We start from the raw sequence: 12,614 nt of genomic DNA on the forward strand, positions 1-12,614 counted from the left end.
CCTTCTCGTGGGCTAGGTCTTTCCTTTGGCGGAGGGGGAGGTTCCTGTCTGCCTACCATCTGTTTCGGCGTCTCCCTGGCCTTGTGAGCGGGACTCAGTGACTCCCTCGCCGTCCGTCTCTGAGCGTCAGTGCAGACTATTCTAGCCAAGCTTTCGACGACTAAACTGTCCGTCGAGGGCTCGTCCTGCACTGTCTTAGGTGGTGCTGGGACATTTTTGCCGACGGTCGCTCTATTACGAGGCGTGTCATCTGGCGTTTTGGTGGTAGCGCCCTTATTTGTGGACAGCCCAGTCGGTAGTCGCGCATGCGGTTGCGGGGAGGGCTTGCGACCCTTACGGTCGGCAGAGGCTGCCAGTAGATCCGGCGTCTCCGTTGGCACTAGGGCTTTCTTCGACTTAGTCGAAGGAGGGCCATGGGCTGTGTTTAGTTTTATGCTTTCCATGTGCGTCGTTGTCGACGGGGTGTACATCCCCATAAGTAGGGTGTAAGCCGAACCTGTCGGGGCCCGGGACAGACGCAGAGGAGCGGGAACGCTCCTTAGAGAGGTCGACAACCTCCGATACGGAGGTAGTGTTATCACTGTCCCCCTCGTCACATTCGCCGGCGGGTGAGGAATCAGCCTTTCACATAGCGTAGGCTGCCCAACTCTTGATCCTGCGGTCCTTTAAAGTTTTTGGTCGAAGGAGTTTACAGGCCACACAGCCGTCCTCGTTGTGGTCGAGGGGTACGCAGCGGTTACACCGCTTATGCTTATTCTTCCACGTGAATTTGCCGTTACAACACGGGCAAAATCTAAAAGGAGTCCTCTCCATAGCTGAGGATACAGGAATAAGTAATAACGACCCCGAAGGAAAGGGGGTGAAAGAAGAAAGGCATTCTAGAAAGGAAACAGAAGTGTCCCCAATACCCCCACTCTCCCAACTGTATAGGCCGGCGAGGCCGGGCCACGTGTTCAGCAGCACAGATAGGATCGCCTCCGTCGAAACCACCGCCGTCGAAGATCTTGATCAGCGGTGAAACAGCTTAGCCGTCGAAGGAGGGTTTGGATTTAGCGATAACTGACAAAAAACGACCATGGGTCGAATAAATGGTATTGGCAATCTGTCTCTTACGAGCTCCGCATTAAGGCGACCAGTATTCTGGGTTGAAAAATCAATCTGAGGTGACCTCGACGCGCGAGGGATTTTGGGTACACTACACGTCACTATAGGGATAGTATTACAGACATGCCTATGTCGACGACCCCTTTTCGACTACGAAAAACAAAATGCAATACTCCGCAGTGACCACTGGATGTCGGACTATGCACAGCATGTGATTCTAAGCAGATTAACAAACATCAGAAAATTATTTATAACAAAAACCTGAGTGTAAAAGATCGGCAGAAGCAGAAGAAGAACGAGGCTGGCAGAAGAAGCACAAGGCTGGCAGTTTGCTAGGATGTGTGGCCACACAAGGGACACCAGAGCAAAGGAGGGGCAGACTTAACCTGCAGGCTCAGAGTTGGTCCTGTAGTCACAAACCCCGTTTGGCTGTGGCAGCATTGGAAGAGACTGGAATAAACAGGCAGTCTTTCCAGGTGCGCCTAATTGTGTGCCATGAATGCAGAGCTGAAGTCATGTATCCACCCAAGGCCAACGTGCAGAAGCAAGACGAGGGATGCTGGCAAGTGGAAGACTCCTTTGACGAGGCCAGATCGGAGACACACGTGCAGCAGAGGGGTTTGGGTCCTAAGAGTGCCTGTAGCAGTAGAAGAATCCAAGCCGAGAAGCAGGGGCAGACCGCAGTCGCTGTGGTTGTGGAGTCAGTAAAGGTAAGCTCCCTACTCCAAATCATCAAGACTACCTTGCTGGTAACACTAATCAGCATATTTTATACTTGTGCGCTCATAAAAGCGAGTAAAAGTTGTTCGCAGTAGTGGGAAGTCATTCTAACAAAGTAATTGTATCACAAGCATATAATAAAGCTGAAATTCCAGCATGTAGAAAAAGCATCTCTTTTCTCCATTGTATCTAACTGGTTGCCGAGTGGCCGCGTGTCTCCTGTTAACCAAGAGATTGTTAACGGTAAACCTAAGGACATAGAATTTGACTTTCCTGCAATATTACAAGCGTATCTAACTACAGAAGAGGTTGCGTATGAAACTTTGTTTCCTCCGATTGCCTTGGAAGCTTAACGATGACCGAAAGGTGGGAACGCTTATCCCTTTGAAGTGGAATTTCAAAATCAGAATGAAATTGCATGCACCCAATTTTGTTTCCATTAAGAAACTTGCTACTTGTAATATACTGATCATTACTGTAGAAGTGGCTGAAGCTGAATTAAGAACAAGTATTACCCAAGCCAGTAGACCAAACCCTGTTAAAATGAAAACAGCTCATTTAAGAACTAAACATCACTACTTAAGTCGCTGAAGCTGTTGTAACCCTAAAGTCCACTGATACATGGATGACAAGGTTGCCCAAGATTGAAAGAGTAGCACTACAGCCTAGGGAGAACTACTGGAGGCAAAATAATAAGGGAGCTGGGTACTTGTGTGTAATCAAATCTGTAGAACTAAAACCGTTTAAGTCGAAAAGAAACAGAGTGGAAGCTAAAAGACAGATTTTGTGGTAGCTGCAAGACAAAAAGGAAAGGCAAAGAGGCTGCCCTCTCTTGCCATACAAGAGAGAAGAGTGCCTTGCCCACCTGTAGAGGTCGAAGAGTCTTGTGGAAGTTGCCTAAATTGTATAAGCAGCAGTATAACTGTAGTCGATACCTTTGTCAGAATTGTACGAGTTGGATGTAGTAGAAGCAGAAGTAAACTGTGGAGCACGTGAGCCTGCTCGCAAAGTATCCTTGCAAGAAGAAGAAATGTTAATTTTGTCTTCAACTTTACCCATTCTTTCCTGGAAGGAGGTTATCCAGGAATACCATTGGTGCTGGTGTTTTCTTTGTGGAGCTTGGAAAGGGAATCTTTTTCTTCAGGAAAAGAAGAAACCGTTACCAGTGGATTTCTATTTGTGTGAACTTCTGTTTCTTTGGAACTTTTCTAGACTTGATTTAAGACTTATTTGCTTGGAAGAAATTTACTCTGGGACATTCTTTAGAGAGCATGGTCTGCCTAGGACAAGTAGAAGTTGTTCCAAGACACTGGTTGTGTTATTTCTATGTTGCTTTGAATGTATGTTTAGCGTGAGGGTAAGGTTTGTGTATGCTAAGAGGTTTTACCTTGGATCCTAGACTAGGTATGAAACCCCGTGGTAGAGAAGGTTTAGGTGTTTGATTTGGTTTAAAATAAAATTTCAAACCTTGCAAATACTAAACAGTTGTGAGTCTCACATTACGGACCCTCACAGGTGCAAGAAGGCAATACGGTAAATAGGCTTCATGATGAATTCTACAGATCCCTTACTAAATCCCTACATAAAGTCTCCTCCCAGGTGGCCAAGGAAAGGCATACGCTTCCTGACCTTGGAGATGGTGTACTGCGGGAGGATCACCTGGGATCAGACAGGGCCTAGGCAGTGAGGAGATCCTGTGAAATGAGACAGTATTTGTCTTTGAAAGGAAACAACCTTTTGCAGGTACCAAGGCATGTAATGGCACATTACGCCTTTTGATGTGGGTAAAGCTGGTTCGAAATCTCTAACCAGTTTAAGAAAAGAAAGGCTGTTCGAGAATTTTTAGGTTACAAATCCCCCTTACTCCCAGAGGTACAGTGAAAGGAATCCCATAAATAAATGTTGAACAAACTGCCATCCCCTTTCCAAGTAAACTCTTGTGACTTTTCTTTAAATGTAAGAGAAGTAAATCTGCACTTAAAAATAAAGAACTGACAAAGCCTATTTCTATTGGTGGAGACTACAAGTCCCGTAATCCCTTAAATACTGGGACGAGGAAGAGGGCTCAACAGTAATGTTACGGGCGTGGTCAGCTTTTTAAGCATAATGACTCACACCTGATGGAAGGAGAGGCTTAAAAGGCCCTCCAAGAGGAAAGGCCATTAGATGGAGATTTAGCTGGCGTGGTCGCTGCAGTAGCAGAAGCAGAGTATGTTGCTGGCAATTCAGGCAGAAGTCGGTGGAAAGAAGCAACGCCAGGACTTCAACCAAGCAGTTTCCAGCTGCCTTTCCTGCGAGGGTCATGTTGCCCCTAAATCTGAAGTGCAGAGGTTCCACAGCGGAAGGCATGAAGAAAGACTGCTTTTCCCCCCCATTGTGAACCTGATTGCAGAGATTGCACAGCAGGAAGCGTGCCGGAAACTGTGGCTGAAAGGTGTTGTACAGCAGAGGGTCCCAGAAGCGAGACGGGCTCTATGATGGGAACAAAGACACCTTAACCGAGGAAGGATGTGCATCCAAACAAAGCCAGAAGCAGTTCAAGCCATGCAACACTCGAAGGGAACAAGACAGAAGCGTTCTGATCCCTTGCACGAACAAAGGCAGGCAACTGAAGCCAAGCAGAATCACTCATGTGCGAGTCAAAGTAGTAGTAAACTGACTGTTGATTGTCGCACAACGAGAAAAGTTGCACTCGTGTATGATTGAACTTCTTTAGTAGCACCCGCGCAAGCGTCAAACACACTGAACCACATTAATTGAATACTAAAACATCTGACAACAGGTGAAAGACTGGTCACGTGTGCTTAAAAGTGATTCTGAGGTAAAGGTTAACCGAAGAGTCAATTGTGAAGCAGTTGAAAACAATGTAGCACTGAAGTTAAGTGACTGAACATTGTCAGTTCCAGGGAAACAAGCATTGCCAAAGCCAAGAGTGAAACAAGCATTTCCCAAAGCCAAAAAGTGGTGCAAGCATTGCCTAGGGCCAAGAGGGATACAAGTATTGCCAAAGCCAAGAGTTGTCCAAGCATTGACTAAAGCGAAAAGAGACCAACAACACGGCATACAGTTAAGCTGTACTGGTTGGCAGGAAGCGAAGAGGCAAATGCAATAGTGTAAAAAGGCCACAAGGAGTAAAGGTACAATTCCATCCTTAAGGGCATTCTGGTTGTTGATGTTGCAGAAAGAAAAGAGTGGCAAAGTGGCTGCCCTTCTGAAAGGTGAATGTTCAGAGGAAGAGTGCCTTGCCGCATGCTGAATCATTGCAAAAGTTAACTTGGTATGAGAGTTATCCAGGAGTATGCAAAGATGCTGTGAAGTCATCCTGACAAAGATATAAACTGATGTATGGTGCTATAAAGAGATAATTTTCCAACGATAAGAAGCTGTGTTTCTTTATCCTTGCCAGAAGTTTTGTTTCTTTAAATCTGACAAGGAACTGTGCCTTCTTTGACATTCATTCATTGTGGCAAAGTATCTTGACCCAGAACATCACTGATTCCATTTGATAAAGTGGAAATCATTGTTCAAGGAATAAGAGATCTTTCTGTTGGTTGAACATTGGTGAACAGAACTTTCCTTTTGACAAAGTGAAGGAGCCAAGAACTGAATTGAAACTTTGTTGCAATCCCGGATGTCTGTTTCTTTTTGTTAAACATTGGAACTGAATCCAACTTGAAACCTAGGCAATGGGAGCTCACCCAGGTTATAAATAGAGACTTTGAATATATAATAAAAATACAGCTGTTGATATAGGGAACAGATATCCTTTGTTAGAGTTTCCTGTCGTTTTGATAGGCAGGCAAATCCTCGTCAGGTTTGGGATAGTGAGGAGTTTGTTGAAACTTATAATTTAATAAAGTGGCATATTTTGCGAAATCATCCAAAAGTTGTCTGCCTCACATTTCTCACCCCTCACAACTTGCAGTGACAGGAGGACTTCAGTGGAAGTCTCTCGGACCACAATCATTTAGAGATCCTAGAAAACCAAATGGAAAAAAACAAATTTTGTACAGGTACCATAACATAGGACAGCAGAAACCTCAAAAATGGAATTCCACCATAATACAAGGTAAAAAGAAAAAGGACACAGAGTGCCCCTGTAACATGCCGCCAAGGGTGGCTTGTGTTACAATGTAAAACTACAGTAAACAGTAAATGGGAGAAATGCTCTCCCAACACTGGCCTTTTCCCCATTCAAAGTGAAGCCCAGACAGGTGGGAGGCAGTGGCATTTACCCATTTCTATGTGCACTACTGTGCAACCTTTACTATTACTGTATGGCAGCCTATTCTTCACTGCAGTGCTCAAAATAGCTGACCCTGCTGATTAGGCCCAGTCTTTGTAGCTCAATGCCCTTTTGGTCATCCATCTCCTGGGTAAGGGTTACCAAATGGCCAAGTATGGTCATCCACTTTTTGGGCTCTATCCATAATGTTAGTGTGCGATTCAGGATTGGGCTGGATAAGGTGCTAGAGACGGCCCCAATACACCATGACTGTTGAGCCCTAGTCTTAGAATTGGACCCAGTCTTAAAAATGGGCAACCACTGCATCAGGAATAGTATCTTGCTTATCCAATCAGAGACTGGCCGACCTCAACCATTTTAGCTCATCAAGGAAAAAGGTCTTGCGGTGCCCGTGGTGAATCCACAGTCAAAATAGAAGACCACAGAAAATGTTTCACTTTTTCCCATTCCAGTGCCAATAACTGCTAAATAGGGTCACAATCTACAAAACGTAAGGCGACACTTCCGCATGGGGTTTCTTACCTGTAACCTGCACAACATTACTTACTTTCATAGAACATACTCTGAAATTCTTGGTCTTTGCATAAACAACAACTTCTTCAAAGTTGTGTTTTAGTGTGGATCAAACAACTTCCCAGTGCCCTTATGCTGCACAGCCACATCCAACACTAGGTGAGCCAGGGAAAGTTTGTAGGAATACAGACGTACTGTTTCGGGGTATGACAAACCAAAGCCCAACGTTGCGGATGTAACTCCCCCACCATCTCAGTTTTAGTCTGCCCCATCTCTGGTCTATTTCAGGGTTCAACCCTCCCCACTATCCTATCCTACTCCTGCTATGTGGCCCTGACGTGTCACTTCCTTTGCCCTCAACCAGTTAACTGTACTGGCCCATGCTGCCTTCATATTGCGCTCTTAAGGCTGCTTTCCCAAAACCATACGTACTGTATGTCGCACAACGCAATGTAACCTTTTGTTTGTCATAGGAATGGTCTGAAGCCACAGATTTAATGCTGTGGGGCAGCCTATCTCATCCCTTCCATAATGGGAGAGAAGTGAAACCATTGAAATGTACAGCTTACACATGTAGCATGCGTTATAAATACCATCTGATGTACCACAGAAGAATGTTGCAATTAGTCCCCAATTACTTCTTCTAAGCTATGTAAGCTGCAATGGCAGCATTAAAATCTGGTATTGCGAAATGCAGAGGGTGCCATCTCATACAATGCCCAGACCGGAAAAGGGGTATCAAAATCATGTCCTCAGAGCACATCTGCTTGAGCAGCATTCTTAAGGGGCTCCCAATACCCGGGTTTATCAAACCAAAGGATTTTTATGCAAACTGCTTTCACCGGGAGTCCCCGGAAAGCATCACATTGCTATGGTTTGGTTTAGCGGAACACCAAATACACGTTTCTCCAGGGTAATCTTTGCCAGCATAATTCAATGTGAATTTTCCTATGAGAAAAACTGAATGTGACACTGCAGAGAGCTAAGACATTCACAAAAATATGTGCACATCCTCACATGAGTTGTGCCTGAATGTGGTGAAGTCTTATAGCCAAATGTGTTCTGCCACAAATGTTCCTCCTGGTTGGTGATTGCTGGATCATATACAAAAGTGAAGAAAGGGATCTGAAGATGGCCTTATGGTATGGGGCATGGTGTGTTTCCGGGAAACATGACAGGAGGAGGGTGATGTGGTCCAGGCTGAAGTCCATGCTAGCTTCTTCATAGCTTTAAGAAAATGGGTCATATTATTCAGCAATTTTTCACTGGGATTCTATCAGATTGTATAACATACATGCTACAAATCTAAATAATTTCAAGATGAAGGTATTCTCTGCAAACAAATTACCAATGTCTTCTGCTTTGGAAGTGTGAAAGCACACATTGTAATATACCGAGCCAAAATATTTTGGAAAAAACCCAAAAACCAAAACAAAAAAAATCAAACAAATAAAACTCACTTGGAGAAATTCATCTCACATACGTCCTCTCGCCAGGGATTGTAGCCAGAGATTCCACTAGCTCGGATCACCACTTTATGTTTGTCAAGATCAAACTTAAAATCATTAGAAAGGATTGCATGGAAATACACCATCACAGAATCCCCAATGTTCTGCGACCTGCAATAAATGGAAAAAAAACATTGAGTTATATAGGTTGTTCCACATGCTTCAATTGTTTTTCCAACATGATATATGAAATTTTATTCATATCACGCCCATACACAAGTGTTTCAGGGCGCGACAAGGCAAGGGAGAGGTACAAGGGAGGACAAAACAATGATCTTACTAAGCCCAGTGACATTGAGAATGGTCAAGTGCAGGGGAGAGGGAAGGGGGAAAGTGCATGGGGCAGGGGAGGAGCGGGAAGTGCTGAACATGTGATCAAAACAACAACAGGTAGTGCGGCCAGCAGGAGGCTAGTGCAAGAATAAGCGCAGGCAACAGGTGTCTAATAAGTGTGGGTAAGGGGACTGTAGGGTTGAAGATACAGACCCAAGTGCAGGGTTGCCAGGAGGCATTGCGGGTATGCAGCTGGCTGGGCAGATATCTGGGCCCAAATTCAGGTGCCCAGTGCAGAAACAGATCAGCAGGGTAGAGGAAGAGAGAAGGCAGAAGCAAAGAGGAAGGTCTTGAGGTCCTCCCAGAACCAAAGATGGTTCTCCTGAAGTTTGAGAGGTAGGGAGGCTATTCCAACGGGAGGCCCCAGCCAAAGAAAAATCTACCACCAACTCGTTGCTTAGAAAAGCGACTGACCCGGAGGGAGTTGGAGGTGGAGGAGCAAAGGGCTCGAGTAGGAAGGTATTTCCGAAGGGAGAGTTGAAGGTAGGGTGATCCAGGCCCCAGAAAGCCTTGTGAAGAATGCGGAGGGTCTTGACCTTAATCATTGCAGCCACTGGGAGCCAATGAAGAAATTTCAGGGCTGGAGAGATGATCCCTTGGCCAAGGACAAGTCTTGCCGTCCTGTTCTGGACGAGTTGCAGAGGGCGGAGAGTGGTAGCAGGAAGATTTAGAAAGAGGCTGTTGCAATAGACCAGCCTAGAGAGAACCAGAGCTCTGGCGACAGTGAGCATCTGCGGGAAGGAGAGGAAAGGAAGAATACACCAGAGGAGGTGCAGTTGGTAGTTTGACTTCTTAGAGACATCAGATGTGTGGAGAAGAGGAAAACGTGGAGTCTAAGATGACCCTGAGGTTCTTATCCTCACAGGTGGGAGAAGGAAGAGGGCCAAAGGTGGCCAGCCAGAGAGACAGGGAAGGAAGGTGCAGGAGTGCCGTGGAGGAGGATCTCCGTCTTAGTGGTATTAAGACAGAGGTTGTTGGCAACATACCACTCCTGGTTTGCAGACAGAGATGAGCGAGGAAGAAGAGGTAGCAGAGGGGAGCCTGAAAACAAGCCAAGTCATCCGCATAGCACTAAAAGTTGGAGCAGCGTGCAGCAATGCAGTGGGCGAGGTGTGCCAGTTATTGGTTGAAGAGCCAGGGAGAGAGGTTAGACCCCTGGAGAACACCACATGTTGAGAGTGAGATAGAGGAAATTAAGGACCCAAGATGGGAGGGTCAGTTGGAGTAGAAAGAGGTCAGCCAGGGCAGGGCCAAATCAGTGATAACCAGGTTATCACAGAGTCGGTTGAGCAGGATGCCATGGTTGACCATATCAAAGTCAGAAGAGAGAGAGTAGGATGAGGACAGAGGGGAGATTGGAATCAAGGTTAAAGAGCAGGTCTTCACAAATTCAGGAGAGCAGTTTGTGCTTCTGGCTCATCTGAAGCCAGACTGGTGATCATGGAGACAACCAGCAGTTGGGGAGGTTAAGGTGGGAGATGGCCAGCTTTTCCACGAGTTTGCCCAGGAAAGGAGTAATAGAGATCGGGCGATAGTTAGCCATACAGGAGGGGTCGGCTATGGGTTTCTTGAGAAGATGGTGCACAAGAGAGTGCTTCAGAGGGCAGGGGAAGGCTTCAGTGACGAAGGAGTTGTTGCAGAAGTCAGCCAGGGCAGGAGGTGTTGATATGGTCCTTGATGGTTTTGGACTAACAGGGAAGAACCCGTTTTGACGAGACTCGTAGATCTGACTTGTCTAGTAATCTCGTCAGGGGAGAACAGCAAAAAGGAAGAGAAAGAGGGAGGAGAGGTGGCTGCAGGGGGGCCAGAGGTAGCGGAGAGAGACGCTGGAAGAGGAGGCGAGGACGAGATGGTGGACAGGATGTCTTGGGTTTTAGAGCTGAAATGAGAAGCCAGGGCTGTGCAGAGAGCCAGGGAGGAAACAGGAGAAATATAGACTGCAGCAGGATTGGCCAGCTCCTTGCAGATTTTAAACAGTTTGGCCGAGTTGTTAGATGCCGCAGAGACGTGGACTTGGATCTGAGCTCTTCTTGGTGCGGACAGAGCCGGTATTGCCTTTGGAGCAGGCGGCAGACCAGTTTGTCAGAACATGCTTGCAGCTGTAATGTTATGTAATTTTAAAGGTTCTTATACTGTGCATTATTGCCACCTACGTGGTTACTTAGCGCTCTGGCAGATCTGTAAAGCAAGGCGGAAAGGGGGGAAGTTAGTAGGACTGAGCGGGAGAAAGAGCGAGAGCTATACTGTGGGGTTATGTACACGCGGAGGCACCGTTCTGTGGCCCCAGTTAATGGCCCGAGCAAAGTGAGGGCCATTAATGTGAGGTTACACATGCCCCCCACCCCCGGTGTTGCCCTTGAAACAGGTACATAAGGCCATTAGCATCCCGGCTTATCAAAGCGGTAACCCGCAGTGCTTACAAAAAAAAAAGAAATAAAATTAAAAAACTACACGCATCCCATTATAGGAAGGAAAATCCACTAACAACATGGCCACCATGGAAAGGGAAGTCTGGGGTCTGTACGTAGGCCCTCTTCCCATTCCATGGCAGCCGTGGGAAGCTGAGAGGAAGGTGTGGCAGCTGCAGCCAAAATAAGGTGGGGGGTTAATAAAAGGGGAAAAACCAGGGACGGAGGGTGGGCGGTAAAATGGCAGTGGGGAGCCCGGCCTTAAGGCAGCTTGGAACACAGGCTAACACTGACGGGTCAATCTCGCGTTTCTAGCCACCCGATTGGCTGGCTCCCCCGCCCAGGCTGCTGATGTGCTGTTGGCAGCTTCAGTTCGGTTGACACCGTTCACTGAGTGTAGGTGTATTTTTCGGTTGGTAGGCGCCATGTTCTGTTGGGCGAGACAATGAGTGGTTTGTTTCGATGTTGTGGTGATGTAAAACGCAGTTCTGGCTGGATTCCGGACATTGCTAAAGACTGCCATGCACACAAGCACCACTTTGCCCTACTTTGCAAATATGCAGATATCATACACCAGGCACGGTTATACTGCATTTTCTGTTAAAAAAAATAATTCCTGGCTTCCTAGATGGGATGCAGTGCTCTATTCTACCATCGAAGAGTCATGTATGCAGTCTGATGGACCATGTGCAACATGCGCACATTCAAGGGCTACAGTAACACATTTTGATAGGCTCAGTTGTACAAGACAGTCCAAGAATGCTGCTTCAGGCCCAGGATGACCTAAAGCGGCTTTTCTGTGGTGACCATCCCAACAAAAAAAAGAAACAGTCCAAGGGCACAACCACAGCAGCCTCGAACTGTACAAAAAAAACATGTCACACCCCCAATACAATCCTTCCCCGTCGGAGGCCACAATGTCTTTGAAGGGGCAAAGAAACTCACCATTTCATGGAGACAGGCCTGCTATATTACCCACTGACTTTTCTTACTACAATAAGATGGTGTGGTGGGAAAGAGGGAGGTGAGTGACAGAGGAAGCATCATTCCAAGTAGCAGCAGCAAAAGCGCTTCCTGCATGCTTCAATTAACCAAAACATGCATTACCATGGCCTCAACTGCAACCCACTTTACCAAGCCTGGGCAGAACGGTTATGTCCATGCAGATCTGGATCAAAGTTTGTACCTCTTGTAAGGTCCAGATTGGGTTTTATTCTTGGGCTCATTTGCTGGAGGCACATTTTTGCTTTCTTGGTTGTCTGTGCTGGCTTTCGTTTGCTGTGGTGGAATATAAATTGAAATATTAGATCCTAAGAATACGATACAAGCAAGGGAAGCAGGTATGTGGTTTGACACGTACTAGAGCGCAAAACCCTCATACAAACAACTTAGAACCACAAAGGTGCCTCACCACTGCCAGCTATGTGCCTTCAAACACTATGTTAGGGCATTTATTTTTAATAACTTTAGATGACCAAAGCCTTAGAGTGAGAACCAAAAACAGGAATACAAATATTGCATAAGCATCATGCGCACACGAAGAAAACAGCATCTTTCAATCTAGAACAAAACAGTCTTGGTGCAACAAGACATTCACCTCAACCTATTACAAACATAGAACCAGGCAAGAGGATTAAGAATGACCGATGCCTGATTTTCTCACCAATTAGAGGCAGGTTTATAGTTAATTTTTTGCAATCAGAATACAGATCAATCTTTGACGAAGAAAAATACATCTCCAATTATAGCTCCATTTCAGAAGGACATAACATCGACAGCAAA

At 46.1% G+C, this 12,614-nt stretch overlaps 1 protein-coding gene across 3 annotated transcripts in view; it reads right to left on the reverse strand.

The window, feature by feature from the left end:
• The window catches only part of RNF213 (ring finger protein 213), a 3,248,263-nt gene that overhangs the window by 3,007,755 nt on the left and 227,894 nt on the right, over positions 1-12,614 (reverse strand). For all 3 annotated transcript variants that reach the window (XM_069655189.1, XM_069655190.1, XM_069655188.1), the window contains exons 4-5: positions 12,019-12,110; positions 8,044-8,202 (exon numbers count right to left, since the gene is read on the reverse strand). In XM_069655189.1, coding sequence (XP_069511290.1) covers positions 8,044-8,202; positions 12,019-12,110 — 251 coding nt within the window. The remainder of the gene's footprint in view (positions 1-8,043; positions 8,203-12,018; positions 12,111-12,614) is intronic.

Source organism: Ambystoma mexicanum, chromosome 3q (genome assembly GCF_040938575.1).
Source record: "Ambystoma mexicanum isolate Mex_15411 chromosome 3q, UKY_AmexF1_1, whole genome shotgun sequence".
Lineage (NCBI taxonomy): Eukaryota > Metazoa > Chordata > Amphibia > Caudata > Ambystomatidae > Ambystoma > Ambystoma mexicanum.